Source organism: Silene latifolia, chromosome 9 (assembly GCF_048544455.1).
Source record: "Silene latifolia isolate original U9 population chromosome 9, ASM4854445v1, whole genome shotgun sequence".
Classification (NCBI taxonomy): Eukaryota; Viridiplantae; Streptophyta; class Magnoliopsida; order Caryophyllales; family Caryophyllaceae; genus Silene; species Silene latifolia.
The window spans coordinates 46321927-46346303 of NC_133534.1; the positions used below are offsets into that span (position 1 = coordinate 46321927).

A 24377-nucleotide genomic window follows, 5' to 3' on the forward strand; every position below is an offset into this window, starting at 1 on the left:
GTATGACATTGATTATTTATTCTTAGACATGCTACGATAGTTTGCACATGAAGCCTTGTTGTTATAATTTCTCACATGCATAACCTATTATTGAGCCCTTTCTCATTATATGCTACCCATATTTGTTTCTAGCTACATTCCAAATTGCCTACCTTGTTGAGCTAGTAACCATCTTGGTGAGTTTATGGTGCTTTTGTGAGGTTGATGATGTTGACGAGATCACTAATTCCCGTTGTGTTGTGAAAGAAAAGTGAGAAAGGAAGAAGGAAAAAATTGAATTGAAAAAGTGAAGCAAAGAAAGAAAGATGAAAAGAAAAGAAATAAAAAAGAAAATTTTGATAAAAAAGAAAAAGAAAAAGAGATGAGATTGATCTTCCATAGTTTCTGAAGAAATTGAGTTGGGAAATTCATTTTGTGTTGTAAAAGTTTTAATTTGGGCCATATGCTACTTTGGTTCAATGGGTTATATTGCTATAAGATCGGTATTGGGTTATTTAAGCACTCTTTACTCGTTTGGATGGTTGATTAGCTCGACCTTTAACTCCACATATCCAAACTCGTTTGTCCACTTTTTACCCATGACCCATAGCCTCTTTTATCTCTTCTCTTGGCTTCTATTTGTGCATTATTGTTAACATTGTCTTGTTGATTGGGAATGTTTACCATACTAGATTGCGGGCGCATTCTCTTGAGTCGTAGATAGGAGAGTGTCACATTCACATATAATTGCCTTATTCATAATATGAGTGTGACTGTTTTCCCGTGAGGAGTCCGATGTCAATAAGATCATGCAAGAGTTGAAATGTCTATGTGAAGTTCTTTGTGCCACGTCGTCATATAAATCTCATCCATGTTATTGCATTTTTCCTATGCCCATGTTGTTATGGGATTTGATTCATTGTGCTCTAAAGTTACTTGACGGGAATAACATTTGGATGAGATGATTGTTGCTCGTACCCTTGTCCTTATCATACATTGTATTGTGTGCTTGCTTGAGGACAAGCAAGGGTTTAGCTTGGGGGAGTTTGATAAGTCTATTTTATACTCCCTCCAATTCGCTATAATGTTCCCTCTTTCCCGAAACGGATTATTCAAGTAATGTTCCCCTTTCCTTTTTTGGTAACTTTTACTCTTATTTTATTCATCCCTCTCTCCTATTACCAAACCCCACACAACTCTTTTACTCTTATTTTATTACTTTCCTTAATGTTTTGGCCCCACAACTCCTTATTTAACTCCTAATAATTCATCTCTCTCCTATCAACAAACCCCACATTTGTCCTTTATTCATTTTTCTTAAGTATTGTGCCCATCTCAAAGGGGATCATTATGATGAATTGGAGGGAGTATATATTTTAACCCCCTATTTTAGCTTTATTTTACATGTCATTTGCACTATGTTAGTGATTTAATGAGCTAATTCCGTGCTCTAGTTGTGTTTGCTTGTTTTCATTATGTTTTGTAGGAAATTGAGCTTTTAGTAGCTTTTTCCTGTCAAATTAGCATTCACCCAAGTTCACGAGGTTAATGAGAGCAAGTCTTGATCATGCAAAGGAGTTCCGAGAAGTATAAGGGCACTTTGGGAAGAAATTGGAAAACCCGAGTAAGAGGAAACCAATCTTAGTTGGTGGATATGTAAAGAAATGAATTCCAAATTAAAGCCCATGATAAGAGCTTGCATTGGATACCAAATGATGCCTAAGATACCTTAGACGGACGCATAAAGACATAAGCATCGGATTCCGCATCAACATTAAGTGCAAAGTTAAGACGGATTTAAGAGGAAAATGGAAAAAGCCACGGCACCGATCGGGGTTCACTTAATCCACCATATTTCCGTTACTCCCTCCACTCCTATATAAATGATGTTGATTCGGGACTTAAAACACACTTCATATACACTTCTTACACCTCTTTCCACACATTTTCATATATGTTTTAGTCCTAGTTTTAGAATAGAATGTAGGTTAGATTTTCTTTATGTTATTTACATTTTCTTTAGCATTTCAATATTGTATTACAATTTCTATTCAAGCATTTGTTCTTCAATTCCAAGTTTCATTTCCAATTGTTAAGGTAATTCTATTTTTTGTATTGTTCTTTTATCTCCCTTGTAATTTCCATTATCAATTAATTATCATGTTTACTTTATCATTCATCATTAGTTTAGTTTACATTATGCAAGAGTAGTTTACTTTGTCTAGGGAATAAGGGAAGTCATGCACAAGTAGTTCTTGCAATTGTTGAACTAGGATGTTATAATATCGTTTCATTGTTCCTTTTACATGTTTGCATTGTATTGTTAGTCTTTGATAAATAATCACTATCTTAGATTAAATTTGTTAATTCACTTTTATTATTCGAGAGGCACGAAATTGAATTAGACTAAACATATGTTAGTAGAACGACCTAGTCATAACGAGAGTTCGCTAGGACCCGATCTATGGTTGACATTAAGGCCGAGAGGTAGTTGTCTTTAAGCCTATACAATTAACGTTGTATCAACTCTTATGATTAACTTGAGCATCTACATAGTATAAAAGCCAAGTTTTTTCTTGGCTTTTGATTGGCTACTGAATTTATACATGTGGATCCCCCCATGTTTCATATTCTATTTAGTTACTCCCTCCTCAACCTAATTCCTATTCCAATCTTCATTCCTATTGTGGTAACTTATATTAAAATATAAGTTTATAAGTTAAAATATTACAATTTATATAAAATGTTGCAATTTACATACATTCAACGGGTCTAATATGTCAAATATCTTTAATATAATTCTAATAAAATACGGTTGAATATTATCTGATATTCAAATCTAATATTTATCAAATATTCGAACTCTAAATATGGACTATTTATATTGTCACGGTATTGAACTCTTAATCACGCTCAATTATATGTTCATGTATCTAATGATAGTGCATGTTATTACGATCTGTGCATTTTTTGCACGGGTATAAAACTAGTTTACATAATTTGCATGTGTGACCCGACCTCCCTAGATTATTTCTTTATCGTTATTGTTTTCTTCCATTATCCAACCAATCAATCAACTCCATAACAACTTATTTAGCAACTCACGTCTCCTTGTGTTCGACCCCTATTACTACATTCATTTGTGTCTAGAGTATTTATCTTTGATTAGGTACACAACAATCCTATCAAATAAGTAATGCAATACATTATAGTTGCAACTTATTTGTGACACCCTTAAAATTTAGCGTTATCTAATTACTTAAATGCGTAAATTCTACGGAAAAACTGGTAGGATACGTTTGTAAATGGTTCAACTAGATAAAACCTGCAATTTCAAAAAAATTTCTAACTAAACCATTCACAACCAATCCAACTCAAGAAGTCCAACATTCCCAGAAGCGGGTGCCAAAACCCTGCAGAAGCTGATGAACTACTTTACATGCCATAGCTAAATAGAAAGTAGAATGATACAAACCCAAAATAGAAAAAGGGAGACATATGTCCCTTCAAATTATATACAAAACCAAAAGTTAAAAGGTTATATACATAACCAAAAGATAAAAGGTTTCTACAAAAGAAAGTCAAACTAGGTCCAAGGTTCCTTGCTCACTAGCTTGTCTGTGACCCCAACAAAGCATCAACAACCTGTCAATCGCATTTTATACAAACACGAAAGCCACAATTCAGTGGGGAGTAACTTCGAGTCCTCCCAGCCACGAATCGTCATAATTAATGTAACATGTAGTAAAACATGTAAACTATATGATAACTCATCTAATTTCCAAGCATTATGACATATGAATTCTAAATGGACTAATTTACACTATCATGTGAAAAATTTAACAAATTGTAATCCAAACTCTATCAACCATAGCCGGCTTGCATCTCACCTTCTATGATTCATAGAATCATCAAACAAGAAAGGGCAATATATCAAAGACAGGCATAAGTTCTTAGTCCCGTCAATAGTCACTTTGTAACTCGAGTCTATACCACGAGGTAGGGAAGGTAATCGAACCGGTATCTTGGCTCAGCGGTTAATATTAATAAAACATGGCCAAGAGACAACACAACCCTAGCCTAAAATCTGCGCAGACCTAGACATGCGGATACACACCACCGCACCCAAGACCGACAACTTTTTTTTAAAACAAAGTGAAGTGAGTACCCTAAGGACACCACCGAAGGGTTGGCTAGTACTTAAGCTGACCACTTACTATCAAAATAAGTAACTGAGGTCATGCCCCAACTTGGATAAACATCCACTAGTCAGGAACACAAAGGCTATCAAGCAGTGAACATATACTCGTCAAAGACTATAAAGACCTATCTATGATGAAGGCCCAAGTACTCACCTAGGATCTAGTCCCAGCTTGAATACTTTAGCCCACACCACACACGACTCACCACACAAGTCAATTAAGACACCCACTTAACCATAAGAGGGCAAAAAGTCCCACTTACCAACATGAATTCTAACATTCTATCATGTGAAAAGCTATATAATTGTCTATTCAGCATACAAATCCAACAGTGTCCTCAATAAGAATTCAATACTAACTTCCAATTCTAGCAATTTTAACAATATTAAAGGCTTTAGGGGAATCTAGGGCCATTACTACAAAATAAGAAGCTATTTAAATTCAACTAACTAAATAAGAAGCTATTTAAATTCAACTAACTACACATGTGAAATAGAGATATAATAAATGGCCTAAAACAAGAAAAAGGCCGATTATCTAATTCATTCAACGAATTTTTACCGCAACCCTGACCTGCAACGCAGTGCACGGGTCAAATTGCGGTGACGACCAATCACTCAATTAATCGACATCGCATCGTTAAAGGGACTAAGGCTCGATTTTTCGCAAGACAATCAACAAAACATTACAATTATCCCTATACAATTTATTCTGAGCCTATTATTTACAAATTCATTTTGTAAACTATCCTAACATGTGATAACTATTAATATAAGCCTAGTTTTACCATTAACATAATTTTTATTACTTATATGATTCAATTCCTAAAGTGTACTCATACTAACTATGTCATTAATAAACCTTAAATGACAAATTTTGCATGGAAAACCGCGAAACAAGCAACGGACCGACCTGGGCCAACCGTGGGCTAGCCGTTGGCGCCACGGCCCGCCGGCCGCCTGCCCGTCCCCCTACACCACCATATTTTTCCATTTTTATTTAGTAAAAGACCGTCTGAACATTAATTAATCGTTCTCAATTCAACTTTGTTAATTTAAACTAACAAAAGGCATAATTTAAGCATAGTTTAAGCATGCATGCAACAAATTTATCTGGTGAAAACTACTATTCAAACAAAAATCACCAAACATACAAAAACAACAAAGATTGTGACGATAATTCGTCGAGTAACTCGAAATATGTTACCTTAAGCTAGAAAAAGAGCAATTAGCACCTCAAAACCGAAACCCTAACTAGCAACTATCCGCTTTCTTCGATAATATACGAGTCCCCAAACTCGTCCTCCAAATCTTCACCTAATTAAACAATAAAAACACAAAGATAAGTACATAAAACCGAATTTCCGAAAATTGGTCTTAAAACAACTTCAAGAAAACTGAAATTAAACTATACCAAGTTGTAGATCGCGACGAGAGGATTCCGAAAAGGTAAATTATGCGAAAAACCGATAAGAAATAAGTGAGTTGTGACGATTTTTGGCTTGAAATTTTAAGGTTTATGTTAATGGTGTTTTGGAAAGCTAAGGAAGAAGAAAGAAAGAGAAAAAAAAAAACAGAAAATGGAAGGGGAAGGGGAGCCGTGTACGGGAGAAGGAAAGGAGGAAAGGAGGTGCGGGATTTTTAGTCGGGATTTTTACGAGTCGGTTTTGACTCGTTTCAATAATAATTAAATCCGTAAGTCAAACGCAAATTCCGTCAAGACCAAAGTTCTTAAACACGAGATTACAATAAAATTGAGTATTCATACGACCCATTTCCAATTTCGTTTACCCAACATTCAAAAGAATTGTCATTTTCCCCCCGATACGCCCTTATTTCAAAATAAAAAGTTTTACACGGTTTAAACTATTTTTAAACATTCCAAAACTATCAAAATAAATACTTTTCTTCAAAATATAATAAAATTATATTTCTTTGAATTATTTTTACTTTAATTACTTTAAATATCAAATTTTATTTGATTAATAAATTATTTTCAAAATATATTAACGGTCCGAAATTACGGGGCGTTTCATTATTTTAGTATCTGGGTGCAACACACGGGCATGAAAACTAGTACTCATTATTCCAAAGAAAAGTTTACCACTGTAATTTTCATTTTTCCATTCAATATTGATTTTTTGGTCTTAACTTTTTCCTAAAGTGAAATAAAGATTCTGCCACATGTTTTATTGTTATTGGTAGTGTAACCGTATCACTTTCCGTAATTCGCTACTTTTCGGATTAGTAAGTAACACAAGTAAAACTATCCCACGCAATAATTAGTGAGAAATCTTTAATCTTAGGCTCCGTTTGGCACGACACTTCAGTTAGCTTATTTGACTAAAGTAGCTTATTTGACCAAAATTTCAACTACCTGATTTTTTTCCAAGTGTTTGGTAAGTAGCTTATTTGGTCAAATAAAGACTGAAATGAAACGCTACCTCCGGAAAGATTTGAGAAATCGTGACGAAAGGACTTATTTTCCATTTTTTACCCCTTTATTCTATAAAATTAAATAATTTTCATGTTCTTTTACGTCATTTTACCAAAATCATCTACCTTTTCAGGTAGTTTGCCAAACACATTTTTATATAATCAGTTACCTTATCAGCTCCTAATTTTCAGCTACCTTATCAATTACGTTTTCAGGTTTCACTCACCTTTTCAGTTTTCAGTTACCTTTTCAGGTTTCAACTACCTTTTCAGGTAGTTTTGCCAAACAGAGCCTTAATTGAAGTAATAAAAGTCATTAAATTAATAAAATATAATAATATCGTTGACAGTCCTAAATACTTTTTTTGCAGAATCACTAATCTAAGTTTCTCTCTCCATTTTCAGTCTGTGCGGTTCTTCTTTCTCTCTCTTCCCCAACCTCAGATCTGAAGAAATGGAAATTTAATGACAATCTTGAGCTAAAGGTATCAACTTTTAACCTTTTGAATGTTTTATTTTATGATTTAGATCTATTCATGCAACATCTTAAATCTTAAATTGGTATCTATTCTTTCATGGCGATTTTGAGCATTTACACAAATAATCACTGTTGATTGTTGTTTATATCAACATAATCTCCTACCATTTCATTCATATCGTCTTCGAATCGGTTGCCCACCAATTAGTTCTTGATCAAGTGAATAATTGATGAATCGAGTTTGAAGCTGTGCATTTTAATGGAATGTATCTTATTATTTCCTTATTCTTTCTTTGAAATTTTTGGTTGTTGTTGCTAAGATACAAGATAGCTTTGCTTGGATTGGGACTTGGGGAGTGATTAATCATTAATGTTGTGGAATAGAGGCTATAAATGAGTTGAGTTGGGGTGGTGGAAGACGAAGCCGTCTAATTAGGGTGTTCAATGTCTTTTCAGAAAAAGCGCTTCAAATTTTGTTAATCCCGTACTTAAGAAATTAAAATTTCTCGAGTTTATTACAAAATCTGGTTTTCTTATAATTTGGAGACTCAACTTGCCATCTAGGATAGTTCCTCTCAGACATGTTAGAGATAATTTTTACCGTCTCATCATTTCTTTCACTTATCTATCACCAACATTGTAACAATTTGCCTTAATTCAAGCACGCTCTAAGAAGCGATACTTTATCATCCCATCATTGATTTTATGCTTCATCTTCAGTAGTACCATTCCTACTTTCCTCCTGCAAGGGGTGCAAAGATCAATGTTGAGTTTTCAATCATCTCGAGGTTTGATTGGTTTTTACCAATGCAGCGAGTGTAGGGTATTAATCTACATTTTGTGGTGATAGATAAAATTCCGACATATTGCTTTCTGTCTTGTAGTTAAATGATGATACGGGAGTGAAGTCAGTGAACAATCTGTGTAAACAAACTCCCAACGAGGTCCTTCCTAAGTTGTACTCTTCCCGTGGACAAAAGAAGGAAGATTTTTTAGCTGGTCATACTGTGTAAATCACTTGATTGCATAAATACAGTCCTCTTACGTTTTTCTCTCCTTCTTCTGGTCTTTGTTCGTAAACAAATTTGGGGGGTCATTGTACTGAATGGAAGATGGAGTTTATAGACAACATGCCATCGATGGATCTAATGAGGTCAGAGAAGATGACATTAGTTCAGTTGATCATTCCGGTGGAGTCTGCTCATCGAGCCATCTCTTATCTTGGCGAACTTGGCCTTCTCCAGTTCAGAGAGGTATGCATTTTCTAGTCAGTTGCTTAAATATTTCTAGAACAGTTTATTAAATGTTGGTTTTCAGTTGGCTGAACTTTTATTTCACTTCTTGTCTGAGAACAATATTATTTTCTGGGATCTAGACTTCCGTTGAGTTGTTGTTAGGTCAACTAATTTGCCAATTATTATTTTATGTCGATGTTCTATCAGTGAATTGACCTCTTAAAGGACATGTATGAGGAGGCTAGTGCAAGTGTTCGCACTAATGTTGGGAGAACGGAAGAATTTCCTATTACCATCGGGGTGCATCAAGGTTCCGCACTTAGTCCTTTTCTCTTTGCTATAGTTATGGATGAGTTGACAAGGGATATTCAGGACGACATCCCTTGGTGTATGATGTTTGCTGATGATATTGTGTTGATTGATGAGATAAAAGATGGGGTGGAGAGAAAGTTGGAATTGTGGAGGCAGACTTTAGAGACTCGTGGGTTCAGCCGAGGGGAGTAAGACCGAGTATTTGAGGTGTCAGTTCACTAAGGTGGCGGGGTTGAGATCGACAGAGGCGGGGAGTATTATTTTCGATGGGAATGTTGTTGAGGGTTCGGATTTCTTCAGATATCTAGGATCTATTATTCAAAAAGATGGGGAGTTAGACGGAGATGTGGCTCACAGAATTAAAGCGGGATGACTGAAATGGAAGAGTGCTTCAGGGTTTCTATGCGATAAAGATATGCCCCAAAGATTAAAGGGAAAATTTTATCGCACGGCAATTAGGCCTTCCCTACTTTACGGCTCCGAGTGTTGGGCCGTGAAGCATTGTCACATTCAAAAGATGAGTGTGGCGGAGATGCGCATGTTGAGGTGGATGTGCGGACATACAAGGAAAGATCGGTTAAGGAATGAGGTGATTAGGGAAAAGGTAAAGGTGGCGCCAATAGAGGACAAGATGATGGAAAACCGACTAAGATGGTTTGGCCATGTGAGAAGGAGACCTATGGACGCACCAGTTAGGAGGCTGGAGACTTGGAGAATAGAAAAGGTCCCTAGAGGCAGAGGAAGACCGAGACAGACATGGTTGAGAGTGATAGAGCACGATATGAGAGCTTTGGGGCCTGAGGAGAGTATGGTGACGGAGAGGGCACAATGAAGGGAAAGGATACATGTGGGATTTTAGTATTTGATGTTTTTTTTGACAGATTTAGTGTTTTTTTATTTAATTTAAAGAAATTAATTTATTTATTTTTCTCCCCTTTATTACACTTTTTCACCAACCACTTTCTTATAGATTTTACCTTGTTCATTCCGGATCCTTAACTCTATTTCGGTTTTTAAAAATCGTTTTAATCTTTTCTCTCGATTTAAATTTTAAGTTTTTTATAAATGAAAGACGGAATTCGATTTTAAAACCCCTAAGTTCAACTTGACTTTCCATTACATTTTCGTTCTTCCTTTTTGTTTTTCATCTTCCCTTTTTATTCGCATTTTGAGGCGTGCGTTCACCCATAGACGGTTCGAAAAGATGATTCATGTCAGCCGACCCCAAATCAGTTTGGGATTAAGGCTCTGATGTTGTTGTTGTTGTTGTTGTTGTTGTTCTATCAGTGAATTTGCGGGAGCCATTGAGGCACTGGGGTAATGTTGTTGTTGTTGTTGTTGTTGTTGTTCTATCAGTGAATTAGTAAATAAGGCATCAGCGGCTTCCAAATTAATGCATTATCCGGTGGAAAGTAGACTTGGGAAGTCATAATCTATGTTGGGATTTAAAGAGGGAAGGTAGAAGGTCGATAATAAGACCAATGATGGTTGTTAGACAGTAACATATCCGATTTACCAACTATTCACACAAAATTAATTTTCACTGAAGGTAGTGTTTACATTTTAGGGTATGTTCTCAAGTAATACTGTACTTCAATAGTTCCATTGGTGGGGCTAAACAAGTTGCCTCAGCCATTTGAGTTTCGACTTGCTTTCCATCTTCAGTTGAGTCAAAGACCGCGTTGGTTGACTTTCAACTATAATGGAATGTAATAAAGCAACATGACTCCTTATAAGTTTAAGGCTACGCACATGTTTCGTAGTAGAAGTCCTTCGCCATAGGCAAGAGCCACTTTTGATGCATTGGGGTACTCTTTACGCCAGCTAAGTATGTAACACCAGGGTAGAATGTCCGAATTCAGGAAGTGACCATCACAGGAAATGTTTGAGAATAGAACACTTATATGTTAAAGGGGTCAATATAGGTAGAACACAGGAATGTAGAGACTGCGCAAATAGGTTAGACAAGTCTAGGCTAGGGAAAAAATAATGGCTGCATAGACCAAGGTGAAGAAGGTTTGCACAGAAAAACTCAATAGATGTGGCAACCATATCACTATTGTAGGTGCCTGGAAGCATACTCACAGCGTAAGGTCTTTTCACCTACTGGTGGAAAAAGCATAGCTCCTTTGGTGCAAATTTTCTATTTCTGTTACTTTGTTCAGAACTATGATAACCATAGCTCTTAATATATCTTTTTCTTTTTCATTTTCTTTTTGAGTTCATGTTTTAGTTGTGACTTTATTTTTCCTGGTGCAGTTAAATGCTGATAAGAGTCCCTTTCAGAGAACATTTGTGAATCAGGTACTCTTTTGCATTCCTCCCGTTCTTAGACATGTAAATAGGTTAGAACTGATTTATATCGGGGATGTAAGGCTCGGCAATCCCAACTGGTATTTAAAATTCAATCCTTTTGCCTTCCCAGAGCTAAGAAATCTTTGACTGCTCTAGAATAGTAGTTATGGAAACTTCCCAACCCAGTGACCTAGAGTAGCTGACTCAGCAAGAAGGCGAGTCTTGTGTAGTGTAAGAAACAGTGAATAATGGTCTCTGTATGGTGCACACATACAAATTTCAGTAGACTTCAAGTCACATAAAGTGACACCTAAGAAGCACATGTATTGATTGATTGGATATTCCTTTTAGCTAAGCCCAGATGCTGTTAAGAAGTGTTAATAAAAAAGCAAGTCTAAGAAGATACATGGGGAGTGTGCTGTTGTTTATAAATTCTAATTAAACTTGCCTTTTGGGGGTAAGATTTAGTTGGTATTGGAATGTAAATTGTAGTTTTATATTCCTTTTTGGCGTAGTTTAATGTGCCATGAGTTTGAGCTTGTTTTTCTTGGTAAATGGAGCTTAACATGCATGTATGCTATGCTCTTTTCACAGAGGTTTTTATCTTGTTAAATGTCTTAACGTAGACATGAACAATAAGTCATGGTTGCCCTGCTGCTCTATCTGCAGGTGAAACGATGTGCGGAGATGTCTAGAAAACTGAGGTTTGTCAAAGACCAAATAAGTAAAGCTGGGGTGGCGATTCCTCCTAATCCTGGGATGCAACCAGATATAGAGTTGGAAGAGTTAGAGGTAATTTATTGCTACTTATTAATGATACACAATTCTGTTTCGATTAATCTCCCTAGCTTTAGCTTACCTTTCCTCACTTCGACTATCAGCATGAATCTGTTAGAAGATGATAACGAGATGAAAAAATGTTTCATCTAAGTGCTTGTAGATTTTCAACCGCCATATTTCTGCCCTCATTGTTCTAGGTTCGACTTGCTGAGCATGAACATGAGCTAATGGAAATGAACTCGAACAGTGAGAGATTATTGCAGACATATAATGAGCTTTTGGAGTTTAAGATGGTTCTGCAGAAGGTATTCATACACCATCCTTGTTTCTTTGATACTTATTGGTTGTGTGACATCATTTCATTGTTTTTAAAAAGACGGTTTTACTATTTTTGAAACTTTGTGATAAAATTTCTTTCATTCTACTCGTCAAGAGTTCAAATATTGCTGTTTGAAGCTGTTTCTCTGTTGGAGTTAAGTGCTAAATTATCTGTTACGTGATTTTTTCTTTAAAGCTTGAATTATTCATGAGAACTAGGGCGCATAATTTTCCAGCTCTACTTTTGTATTCCGCCGTGTTGTATATTTAATTTTTGTGTTGTTAGAACATTTGTACGACATGATTTTCTGTTCATATCTCTCGTTTCACCATTTTCTTGTAACATTGACCAAACAGGCTGGTGCCTTTCTTATACCTGGCAAGAGTTCTGCAGTTGCAGAAGACACTGAACTAGATGAAAATATTCACTCCAATGACGAATATGTTGATACATCATCTTTATTGGAACAGGTAATTGTCTGAGCAACCTTTTCTTTCTTTCTTTTACTGTCAAAGTAGTTACATGGGCAGAACCATATGAAGAGAAGTACGACCTATTGTAAACAGTGCCTTCATCTTAACCACTAAGCTTAGACCTCTTTGGTATTGTCTGAGCAACCTTAAAATTGTCTTTATGAAGCTATAAGTCATGCCTTCTGAATGGTATCCATTTTGCAGGAAATACGTGGAACACCTGTACAATCTGGTGTCCGGTGTATTTGTGGTATTATTTGTAAATCTAAAGTTCTAAGATTTGAAAGAATGCTGTTTCGTGCCACGAGGGGGAACTTGCTCTTCAACCAGTCACCAGCTGATGTGCATATAGAAGATCCTATCTCATCTGAAATGGTTTGTTGATAGATTTAGCTCCTTTAGTTTTTGTCGATCAATTTCCTTTAGTCGTCTCTCTCTTGCTGTTAATTTTAGCTAAATGATTGGTTAATTTTGTTGGTGCTTTTCTTTATCTATGATATTATTTTGCAAAAATGTGGATCTTTTGACAACAATTGTGTGCTAGTCCAACGCATTTGGTGTAGGCTATTGGGTTAGTCACCTATAAATTGCTAACTCCTTCTTTCACTGAAGTCCATTCATGACCTCAAGAACATTAGTTTAGATAATGGATTAATAATAAACAGAATGCCTATTGAATCCTCCGAGCCCCCCCCCCCTCTCTGAAAAACGAGATGGATATTATGACACGTCTTTATGATTTTTTTCCTTTAGACTGTGGAGCGGTCCCCCCATTCCGCCATTCATTTGGATTCGCTACATTTTCACAATAGACAGTAAAAAGGCAAAAACCCTTCTCTTAAGTCTATGGGCTCCTCTTTCCGTCCATTTGCTTAACTATAGCCTCCATTCACTTGACTAATATACATTTCCCACTTGTCCTTTTCTTAAACGTTGCGTAATTTGGGTATGTAGTGAATATAAATGAATGGAGTCTAATCAATTTGCATATATAATTGTTCTTCTTTTGCAGGTTGAGAAGACAGTTTTTGTTGTATTTTTCTCAGGAGAGCAGGCAAGAACGAAAATTCTGAAAATCTGTGAAGCATTTGGTGCTAACTGCTATCCCGTCCCTGAGGAGATAACCAAACAAAGGCAAATTACCAAAGAAGTGAGTCTTTTGTGCATGTTTCCTTATCATGTTCGGCTCTTTGTTGCTTTGCTTCTTATGTCTTGTGGGTTTTGGTGCACAAATTTTCTGCTTCCGATTTTTTCTTTCTGCAACACATCAGTCCTTTTTAGGCAAAAATGTAAACGTTACTTACACCTTGTTGATAAATTGTACTTGGCAGCTGAGACTCTGAGAGAGACAGTTCTATAGAAAGCAAACAAACAAATGAGAACTCTTGGCAGTGTGTGGCCTTAATGACAGAAGTCATAATCCCCCGGGACGAATACTGTGCTGAAGGGGTAGCTGAATGCACAAATATATATCATTCCCTGTTAGTGAGGGCCTCAGAGCTAGGGGAAACCCATCAAGTTTCTTGCTGGCAGAAAATAAAATGCACAATAATACTTTTCAGGAATCATGTAGGTTCTGAGAATAAATCAGATCATAATTTTACACATTTATAAATGTTACCAGTTTAATAGCATAGTTGAAGATGAAATTTTATACTGTATATCATTGCCTGGTAGTGTGGTGTGGTGGATTGGTGGTTCATGGGTGTGGGGTTGGTGAGGAAGGAGGAAAGTGGGAAGAACCTGATCGTGGTATTTTGGCCTATACCCACGGTACAGCAGCTCTCTAGGAGAATTTTCGTATTTTTAAGGATTATTTAGGTTGACATTAACTGTTCTGTTTACATTCTCTTCAAGGAGATGTTTTTAGGCTGTTTGAGAGGACAAAGGCTTTCAGGGAGGAAACTTTTCATTTAGTGTTACAGGGGTAACTGGCAAGTCTGTTCACATGTTGACCTCTACAGAGGCTATCGAGTATTGGCAATGGAGTACCTTTTTTTTTGTACTGTTTCCTGTGACATTTGAATTTTTAAAAAAGCGGGGTCCTTTCAATGATGCTACTGTTTTTATGACATATATCCCCGTTTCTCGTAAATTGTCCTTCATTCTCCTTGCTGGAAAACTGTAAGCCGGATTGTCCTTTGAGGTTGTAAATTATTTATTGCCATTAATTTTTCTCTGAGAAGATTCTGTTCCAGTGTCGTTAATTTACCCGACCATTGTAGCATGCTGCCTGAACATGTCTAACCAGTCTTATCTTTCGTTACGGAAACAAAACCTCAAAGGATAATAAAGGATTTTATGGCTGCAGGTTTCATCACGGTTAGCTGATTTGGAAGCCACTTTGGATGCTGGTATGCGTCACCGCAACAAAGCCCTCTCTGATATGGGGTTCCACCTAACTAGGTGGATGAATTTGGTAATGCATCTGGACAATTTGAACGAATTGTATGTGTTAGAACTTATTTATCTCAATCTCAACGCTTCAAAGCCTTCTTTGGATTAATATTCAAAAGACCTGTTCTAGCTTCGTTTGTATTGTTTTATTTCTTGCTGCAATTAGAATTATATTTTACATTGAGTTTAACCCTAAAAAATAACTGGCTCTGAATACATCTATATGTTATGAGACACCTGATAATTTTAGCTATCTGAGCTCTAAATTTAGTGTCAAACTTACATAGGTAAGAAGGGAAAAGGCTGTATATGATACCTTGAACATGCTGAACTTTGATGTCACAAAGAAATGCCTTGTTGGGGAAGGTTGGTGTCCATTATCTGCAAAAACTCAGGTAATGGTGTCCCCTATGTCTCTAACTTCCGATTCATTGTCCGGAGATGTTTGTCATCTTGATCTTAAAGCAGCTCTGAATCTCTCATCTCCTGATAAAGACTTATTATGTTTGAATTCACAGATTCAGGAAGCTCTACAGCGTGCAACATTTCACAGTAATTCACAAGTTGGTATAATATTCCATGCAATGGATGCTGTGGAATCACCTCCTACATATTTTAAAACCAATCGTTTCACAAATGCGTTCCAAGAAATTGTTGATGCTTATGGGTGAGTGCATATTAGTCCTTTTATGTAACATTAACCAGATTAAGCATTACAACTACAGTCGCAAGAGTTTGGTGTTGAATCCTTTTACTTCTCACTTTACCACCTCCACCTGGAAAAAAGGGACTTAGGAGGAGGAAGAAAGGTGGGAGGCTTGGAGGATTTCAAGGATTATGTGTTAGACAAGTATTTTATTGTAATTCTCGTTTGTGGAAGTGAGCTAGTAAGATGCTATTTGAGTGGGATTTTATAATTTAAAGGTTGAAGACATTATTTGATACTCCATATAGACACACGATGTGTTTTTGGTGGGTTCTGGTGTGTTGGTTTCTTGCGAATTTTCTCTAGTTAATGCATCATTGTTAGACTTTACTTGGGGCCTGGTAGTGCTCTAAGCTTTGCCACAGGTAGAAGTAGATGGAGCTTTCACGGGGTTGGTGATATCTTTGCTTCAAAGAACTTGTAATTTCCTGTAATGTTTTAACAAATAGGACTCCTTGTCCTCTTAATATGATATTATTTTACGTACAATGTGGATTATTCTGTGGTCGCTCATCATTAGATTAATATGTGATACCTGTAGACTGCTTGTTCCGTGCTTTTTTCGCTTTAGTTAATGCCCTAAATCAACTTGTTTCACAGGGTCGCTAGTTATCAAGAAGCTAATCCTGCCGTTTATACCGTGGTCACTTTTCCATTCTTGTTTGCCGTCATGTTCGGGGATTGGGGCCATGGAATATGCCTACTATTTTTAGCATTATTCCTCATTGCTCGAGAAAGCAAGTATAGTTCTCAGGTATTAGCAAAAATCTCTTGGCATTTGGTTGGCTCATTTTGTTTCTCTGTTACTCCCTCCAGAAGTTTTTAGGAGTTAATACATTGTTTGGACATCTCTGTCTTTTCCCCCAATGAAAACATTCTGCTTTTTGCATCATATTAGAGTACTTTCTATTCTATGATAGTCTATGGAATATAATAATATTTTCCTATCTTTGTTGGGCTTCATACATCAAGAAAGTTGTGTATGGAATTACCTTCACATTTTTGTATGAGTTTGTATGACTCGGGGAGAATTTTCATTATAGGTCATACGGAAACATGTTGTGTTATAACAAAGAGGTAATACTGTTAACATTTGAGCTTCCTTACCTCGCTATAAGCAATGCCTCGAGCCTTTGAGACGTTGTTCTTGATGTTATTTATTTTCTTAATGGACCCCTCCCTTGGAAGAGAAAAGAATAAGAAGGGTAATTTGTCAAACCCCAGTTCAACTCGATTTCACTCCCACAATAAGAAAACTCTTCCACGTCCCCTCCATCTCAAATACTGGTCCCACCTATTGTATATTTACATAAAATATAATTGAAAAATAAAAATTTTCATGTATTTTCACTTACTATGACCCAATTTAAATAGACAGCTAGCTCTTGTTTGCCCTTCCACAAGAGTGCACCTCCAAATTTTTGGCTAGGGGGAACATAGAAAGTAAAAGAGTATACCTTACTGTGACGCAAACACATTAAATTTTGCTCTCCAATATTGGGGACCACCTTGGAAAAGACTTGGAGATCACCTTCAAGCGCTCCTGTTGTACATGCTCTTAAGTTTTGCGTGAATTGTGCCACTCTTAAGTGAGATCTTGGTAACCGGGCAAAAGTACCACATCCCCCTTTTTATAGATGCGGATTTGTGTTGACTAGATCACAGCTTAATATTCAGTCATTTTGTCCAAAATCTAAGTCTAGCCCAAGGCTTATTGTTTGTAACTTATGTTGTAGTCTTAGAGAGTTGATATCTCATTCTTTTTATTCAGAAAGGCTTTTCATGTCAGAAGGCATTAGAGTTGATATCCCATGTTTTTTGTTTCATCTTGGTGTCATACTTCAGAATATTATGGCATTCATTTTTTTTCTTTACATTTTTCTAACCAGCAACTTCTTTTACAGAAACTGGGAAGTTTCATGGAAATGCTATTTGGTGGGCGCTACGTGGTTCTTCTGATGTCACTTTTCTCAATTTATTGTGGGCTTCTCTACAATGAGTTCTTCTCTGTCCCGTTTCATATATTTGGTCCGTCGGCATACAAATGTAGTGATGCAACATGCAGGTGTGTAATCTTTACGTTAAATATGTATTTGACCTTTTAAGCTAGCGATCCCATATATAGAGATTATAAAAACTATGTATGGCGTTCTTAAAGCAAAGTTAAGGATACTTTTCAGTCTTGGAAAAATTCGTATTCAGTCTTTGAAAGATTCTGTTGTAATCCAATCTCATATTAAATTTGTAGATATTTGGCTTACAAGAATTCCCGATTATAGTGACACGAAAATAAGTTGCTATCTGAAATTAAATTGCTTACCATAGAGCTCAGTAGTTCCGCTCTTGTTTTCTTAACATACATATATTTTGTCAGTGATTCTCAGACAGCTGGTCTAGTTAAATTTCGGGATCCGTACCCATTTGGTGTAGATCCCAGCTGGCGTGGAAGTCGTACAGAGCTGCCATTTCTCAACTCTCTGAAGATGAAGATGTCAATAGTGTTGGGCGTGGCACATATGAACTTGGGAATCATTTTAAGTTACTTTAATGGGCGGTTCTTTAACAATTCACTGGATATAAGGTGCCGTTTTCAGCTCGATCATTTTTTTGCCTTTTGGCTTTCTGCATGATTAACCGGAACTAGGAACTTAAAAAATTATATTTTGTTCCTGCAATTAGGTATCAGTTTGTGCCTCAGATGATTTTCCTCAACAGCCTTTTTGGCTATCTTTCAATCCTCATTATTATCAAGTGGTGCTCTGGATCTAAAGCAGATTTGTATCATGTTATGATATATATGTTTTTGAGTCCCTTTGACGAGCTTGGAGAAAACCAGCTATTCTGGGGGCAGAGACCATTGCAGGCAATTCACTTGACTCACCAGTATGGATTTGTTTTATCGTATTGCTCACATTCCATTTTATATTAATATTTGTATCCTTCAGATATTGCTTTTGGTAGTAGCCATCGTTGCAGTTCCTTGGATGCTCTTCCCAAAGCCATTTATTTTGAAGAAGCTTCATTCCGAGGTACAATAAATAGACGTTTATCTGATAGTCAGTTTTGTAGCTTTAGTTATAGGGTATATTGAATATAAGGACACCAAGGGGTGACGCCCACGGCCCATGTATAAAAAGATACCATGGGGTGTTATCCATATGCCAAAGAAGAGCAGGAGAGGATTAATCTCTTATGCTATCACGAGTAATCTTGTCTAAAAGAGAGGAAAAGACAAGTTTTGGTGAGAGTGGAGCACTTGACTACAACTATAATAAACACAAAAAATGAAATTGAAGTTGTTGACCTGTAGAAGCAATGTGATTAAAAATATGCTGATTCCTTTCGTTCTAAGTAAGCCGCCGTTAAAGAAGGGAACCGTCTTCTTGAGTTCGGAATACAACTCCTTTTCATCCTTCTCTTCCACGCAAAAAAGAACGTCCTTAGTCTTTCGACTTCCCGACGTTGAACTCCATACATGCTGAAAAGAGATTCGGATTAGTGCTACATTGACATCATCCAAGAGGAAAACATCAATAGATGATCGTTGGATCCTTCATCATCACCACACGATTTACACTGAGTAGCCAAATTATAACTTTCACCCTTACATATTTCTTTTGTTGAAAATTTTCCTTTTGGCAACAGGCCAAGCAAAGAAACAAGTTTTTGTTGGAGCTGTCATTTCTACCTTATACTTTTGTGTTCTTTGATTTCGCCTTCTGTTCACAAAAATGAATGACTTAAGGTTTCTATGTGCCATTTTAATGTGAATGCCCATCCTGCCCAATAGCTGGTATATTGGCATAAAATGCTATGCGGCATGACTTGTGAATTTTACTTTCTAAGCTATGCATGACCTGTGTTTTGGATTCAAGTTTTGCCAGCAGAGTTCATGGCGTCTGCTGTTGCAATTCCTGTCTCCCAAGGTGTACATTTTTTAGTCAGATAATTTGTGATGAATATTAGGTAGTCTTTTCTTTCAAGCTTCTATAATCGATTTTGTTTTTTTATACTGGCTAGTCTTTCTTTCAAGCTCTTATAGGGAGTGAAAACCACTTATTTATCTGCAAAATAAAAATGAATTCTTAGCACAATGTTACATTTCTTGCTGCAAGTGATTCGTTTTTCTCGATTGTGGCCTGATTGTCTGCTTACCTCGTCTTACTGAAATGGCTCGAGTGATCATCTGTTGTATACTTGTATCAAAATTTTGCCTTGCTTGATGTTTTTGCATCATCCTTTCTTTGACCAGAGATTCCAAGGTCGTACATATGGGATGCTCCGTAACTCTGAAATGGATCTTGATTCGGAACCTGGCTCTGCTCGTCAGCATCAGGAGGATTTCAATTTCAGCGAGATATTTGTGCATCAGTTAATTCACTCCATAGAGTTTGTTCTGGGCGCGGTTTCAAACACTGCTTCATATCTACGGCTTTGGGCTTTAAGGTATACTTTTTTTGCGAACAGATTCTGTTCATTGCTGTTAAGTTCTTTGAACCGTACTCTTTAGTATTTACCCTTGATCTTCTCCTATTATGACAGCTTGGCTCACTCAGAACTCTCAACTGTTTTCTATGAAAAGCTCCTGATTTTATCCTGGGGGTAAGTTCTATAAACCAATTCGTGCAAGATTAGACTTGGTAAAGATGGCCTAATGTGATAGAATAAACCCAGAATGACCCAAAACCCAGTACTGACCCAATCCTATCAATAACCACCCGATCTTAAATGATGCAATCTATAACCGGTCAATCTGAGTTGACCTGTGATCGATAAAACATCTCCAAAACTTGCCGTAAACTCGAAATGACTCTATCCAATCAACCTGGTTCCAGTGTATAATGATTCCCGAAGTGACCCAACTTGTTTCCAATCCAAATGACCAGTTTTGCAGCTCTATCAGTAGGCCATCCCTAATTTAAACCATGTTGCTCTGGCATCTGGATATGCAGTAATGGTTACAAGTTTATACCTGTTATGTGCAGGTATGACAATCTTCTTATTCGATTGGTCGGCCTGACGTTCTTTATCTTTGCAACCGCTTTTATACTACTTTCCATGGAGAGTCTTAGCGCATTTTTGCATGCATTGAGGCTACACTGGGTGGAATTTCAGAACAAGTTCTATCACGGCGAAGGCTACAAATTCAGACCTTTCTCCTTTGCACTGTTAACTGAAGAAGACGACTAGACAAGTATTTTTTTCCTTTTTTTTCTTTTTTTCTGTAAATTTTAATTCTTTCAGAGATCAGTATAGAAGAGAAAAAAACCCTCCCAATTTCAAACCCGAAGAAGCCGGATTAACAGCAACAATTTTTGGCTGGCAGAGGATAGCATGTTTTGGACGCGTTTTTGCTGCATAGTTTCTCATGGGAAATCTTACTTTATACTTCGTTAGTGTTGATATATCCAGAAATCTTCATCTTTAGCATCTCAGGGACCCAAAAATATTGTAAAAGGTTTTGGGGATTATTTTCGAAGAAAAATCTGAATACCATCATATAGTCTCATTATCTGCCTTTTGTATGTTTTACATCAATAATTTATAGTAGCTCTTTGGATGAAAGGTTATTTTGCAATGCTTAAGATTTGGCTGTAACTGAAGTAATTAAGTGATAGATGTATAACATCGACAGCAATTTATACCACAAATTCCGCGGATTGTCCTGTTAAGTTATTTTGGCGAAGAGCCAAAGGATTGATAAGAAGCTGTACCCGAAAAATAATAATTAGCCACAACAATAGTTATTCCTAGCAGCTAGTCTTGCTATAGACGGATATATCCGTCTATAGCTAAAGACGGGTCAAATAGCTTGAAACTGATGACATTTTTGGTCCCCACCACCCCACTTGTTGCTTGTCCTATTAGGAATGTGGTATTGTATTTGACCCGTCTTTAATTATAGACGGATATGTGCCGTCTATAATGAGATTTTGTGTATTCCTAGCTATTTTAAAATCTGCCATTGGGGCATATAATTCTATGAATATGTTATTCTTCAAAGCTCGATCCCTTCGAGTACTCCTTCGATTCATATTTACATACACCTTGATGAATCTTAACTATTCCTTGCAGTAATACTAGAAAAAATACGAGTCATTTGGAATCTTGTTTGATTCGCCTTTATGAATACAATAAGAATACAAACTTTTATATTTCCTTATAATGTAATACGGAGTATTAAAGAATTTCGATACAAATAGTGTATTGGTAAGTGTGTAAAACAGAAATGATGTATTTGAATTTGAATAGAGGGAGTATTTACTTCCCAAGAAAGAAGATATTTTTGTTTTGGTTCATTTCTTCTTCTACAAAAATAGACACCAAACTTAAAAAGCAAAAATTTTCTAAATTTCGAGTTTGTTACACTTCCGTTCAAATGATTCGAATCACAGGATGAAGCCCTAGTTTTTGGTGCCTTGACATTACATACAAGTAGTCTCCCTTGTAACGGACATTTCCATCGCAAGCTTGCGGCAGATCAAGTACTACCCATGTGGGTAGATAAGGCAAAACACAGAGGCACTCTGCTTGTGTCTTATCTACTCATATGGGTAGTATTTGTCTTGTCGCAAGTTCCCGTCACAAATTCTCAATTTGTGCATTACATATGACATTGTTTTGGAACCCTCCAATGAGAAGAATGTGAGATTGTATGATTTGTATAAAAGTAATGCTTCCAATCCTCAAGTGTAGTATTTAAGTCTTGTATTTTTCTATCCAAACCCACACAACAATTAGCATGCATAGTACAAACCTTGCTAAAATCTCTACTTGGTGAACAAAATCCACCAAAAACCTCTGTACTTATGAATCTCACTTTTAATCCAACTTTTGGAATAACTCCATCTTTGATCTTGTTGAATACATCTTGTTCATGTAAACCAGGATATAATTTCCTTGATGATACCCATATTTTGTAAAACTCGATACTCCGGTTATTTGACCTCACGAAAATGAAACCATTATTAGGATGATTTTTTAAATCCGATTCTTTTCCGTTGAATTGGTCGCACGATGTTTGGAGGTCCGAATCAATTGTAAAGTATGGAAATGGATCTCGAAACCACATTACATCAGCGTCCTGCAAAATTACGCTCTCATGTTAAATCACGACATGAAAAAACCATCTCAACCAAAAATATCAACTTAAACTTACCGTAAATATGAAATTGTAACCCAATTCCAAAACATTTTGCAAGAAGGCAAGTCTCTTCCATAGCAAGTCCAAATAATTGGGTGTCATGAAGTTGGCTGGACCAGCCAATTCAGATGACCGATTAGTCTGGAGGAAGTAGCAATGTGATACTAACGAGGCAATTTGGCATCGGGCGTACGCCTTGTCGTCGAGTGCAATGACCAACAGATGATTGAGAAGCCATGTTGTATTATTTCCGATTCTAAAACTCTCGAGGAAGAGATCTAATACGGAGTTTGGAGCTGCCCATGCCTCATTCAAAGTTGTCAATATTACGGTCCTGTCCTTGGTCGCGGCAAACTTCAAAACCTTATTCAACTCGTTGTATTTGACGTCGAGCTTCATCTACAAATGCATCCACAATTCAAGGAGGCTCATCTCATAAATTCACAATCTAGTCATTCACAAATCACAAAGCTAGTCTTTGGAGGTAATTTCAACTTGTGTATAATAACGTGATCAGAATTATTCGAGCGTATTTTGATATTTATATTACTCATACTACATTTAATTTTTTGGCAGCTGTAAAGGACAATACTACATACCCATCGCGCTTCTAGCCAGCCGATGAGCAACATTATTTAAAGAACGAGGAATAGAACAAAAAAAAAACATGGCCCATGCTCACATTTGTCATATTTTGATTGTTAAATTTTTTTGCCATGTTATCTAAAATGAAAGCAAGTAAAAATGAAAGAAATATAGTAAAAAAAGAGTGAGCATATATAGACAACATAGTGAGAAGCTAACCAATTGAGAGGCACTAGAGCAATTAGCACAAGCATGATAGAAGGGCAATATAGGAAGAAGGTGCCCAAAATTATGGAGTAAACCATACAAAATAACTACAAATGCCAAGAATAACATCACAACCTTTAGGATCCTTGTAAATCCCAAATTCATCATTCTTTGTTCAATTCCACAAAAGCATCTCACTCTTTAGAACCCAAGTTTCAATCAAAAAGGTTTTATTTTCTAAAAAATACATAATATTTTATTAAATTAAAATAAATGTCTTGCATATATCTCTTTTGGGTTCAGAATACATTAAATTAAATGTAAAGATAAAGGGCAGATCTTATTTTGTAAAAGCAAACAAATATACATTAATAAGACTGATTTTGATTTTATTCTAAAATAGGTTGATTTCTGAGTTATTTTGAATAATGCTATTTAGGAAGTAAATGAAAATATGAAATTACAAAATAGAGTCCGACATAACCTTATTGGCCAAAAAAAGGTTCATATACTACGTAACTAGTTTGAATACCCGTGCGTTGCAACGGGGTAATAACATACTCAGAATTACACCATCTTTTTTGCACTTAGTTCGACATCCAACCAGATCTCGAATACCGAATACAGACAATTGCTACTCATTATATCTAATAGTTATATTTAAATTTAATAATATGATCAAGTACTCTCCATTAATATTTGTACGTTGTTTTTCTTCAAAAAAAAATTAAAATAATTGAGATACGGAAATTTCCCGTAGTACCCCCTTAGTTTTGTTAGATTTTCCATGTTACCCCTACTTTTAAAAATCTGCCCATGGTACCCTTGAG

The 24377-nt window shown here is 36.3% G+C and overlaps 2 protein-coding genes across 3 annotated transcripts; one reads left to right on the forward strand and one right to left on the reverse strand.

Moving 5' to 3' along the window:
• Positions 1 to 6952: 6952 nt before the first annotated feature.
• LOC141599692 (V-type proton ATPase subunit a1) lies at positions 6953 to 21176 on the forward strand. 2 transcript variants are annotated; one of them, XM_074419786.1, is made up of 19 exons: positions 6953 to 7101; positions 7979 to 8347; positions 10901 to 10945; positions 11606 to 11728; positions 11914 to 12021; positions 12392 to 12505; positions 12713 to 12883; positions 13521 to 13658; positions 14820 to 14927; positions 15193 to 15300; positions 15424 to 15572; positions 16212 to 16365; positions 17516 to 17676; positions 17986 to 18192; positions 18291 to 18474; positions 18557 to 18640; positions 19864 to 20057; positions 20154 to 20213; positions 20597 to 21176. In XM_074419786.1, exons 2-19 carry the CDS (start codon positions 8207 to 8209, stop codon positions 20799 to 20801), a joined length of 2454 nt encoding a protein of 817 aa, XP_074275887.1. In that variant the 5' UTR covers positions 6953 to 7101; positions 7979 to 8206; the 3' UTR covers positions 20802 to 21176. The 2 variants fall into 2 exon arrangements, with proteins under 2 accessions (XP_074275887.1, XP_074275888.1); XM_074419787.1 differs by having other exon boundaries at positions 8207 to 8347.
• Positions 21177 to 21404: 228 nt separating this feature from the next.
• LOC141600975 (uncharacterized protein At4g15970-like) lies at positions 21405 to 23154 on the reverse strand. The gene is made up of 2 exons (XM_074421237.1): positions 22771 to 23154; positions 21405 to 22695 (listed from the first exon to the last, which is right to left on the reverse strand). Exons 1-2 carry the CDS (start codon positions 23152 to 23154, stop codon positions 22216 to 22218), a joined length of 864 nt encoding a protein of 287 aa, XP_074277338.1. The 3' UTR covers positions 21405 to 22215.
• Positions 23155 to 24377: the final 1223 nt, after the last annotated feature.

What these genes read in the sequence shown, in the direction of transcription:
- LOC141599692 (XM_074419786.1), top strand. Translation starts at nt 8,207, where the DNA reads ATGGAGTTTATAGACAACATGCCATCGATGGATCTAATGAGGTCAGAG. An exon ending in TAACTAGGTGGATGAATTTG is followed by an intron (nt 14,928 to 15,192) that starts GTAATGCATCTG and finishes AAACTTACATAG; the next exon opens with GTAAGAAGGGAAAAGGCTGT. An exon ending in CATTATCTGCAAAAACTCAG is followed by an intron (nt 15,301 to 15,423) that starts GTAATGGTGTCC and finishes TTGAATTCACAG; the next exon opens with ATTCAGGAAGCTCTACAGCG.
- LOC141600975 (XM_074421237.1), bottom strand. Translation starts at nt 23,154, where the DNA reads ATGAAGCTCGACGTCAAATACAACGAGTTGAATAAGGTTTTGAAGTTT. An exon ending in GTTACAATTTCATATTTACG is followed by an intron (nt 22,696 to 22,770) that starts GTAAGTTTAAGT and finishes GTAATTTTGCAG; the next exon opens with GACGCTGATGTAATGTGGTT.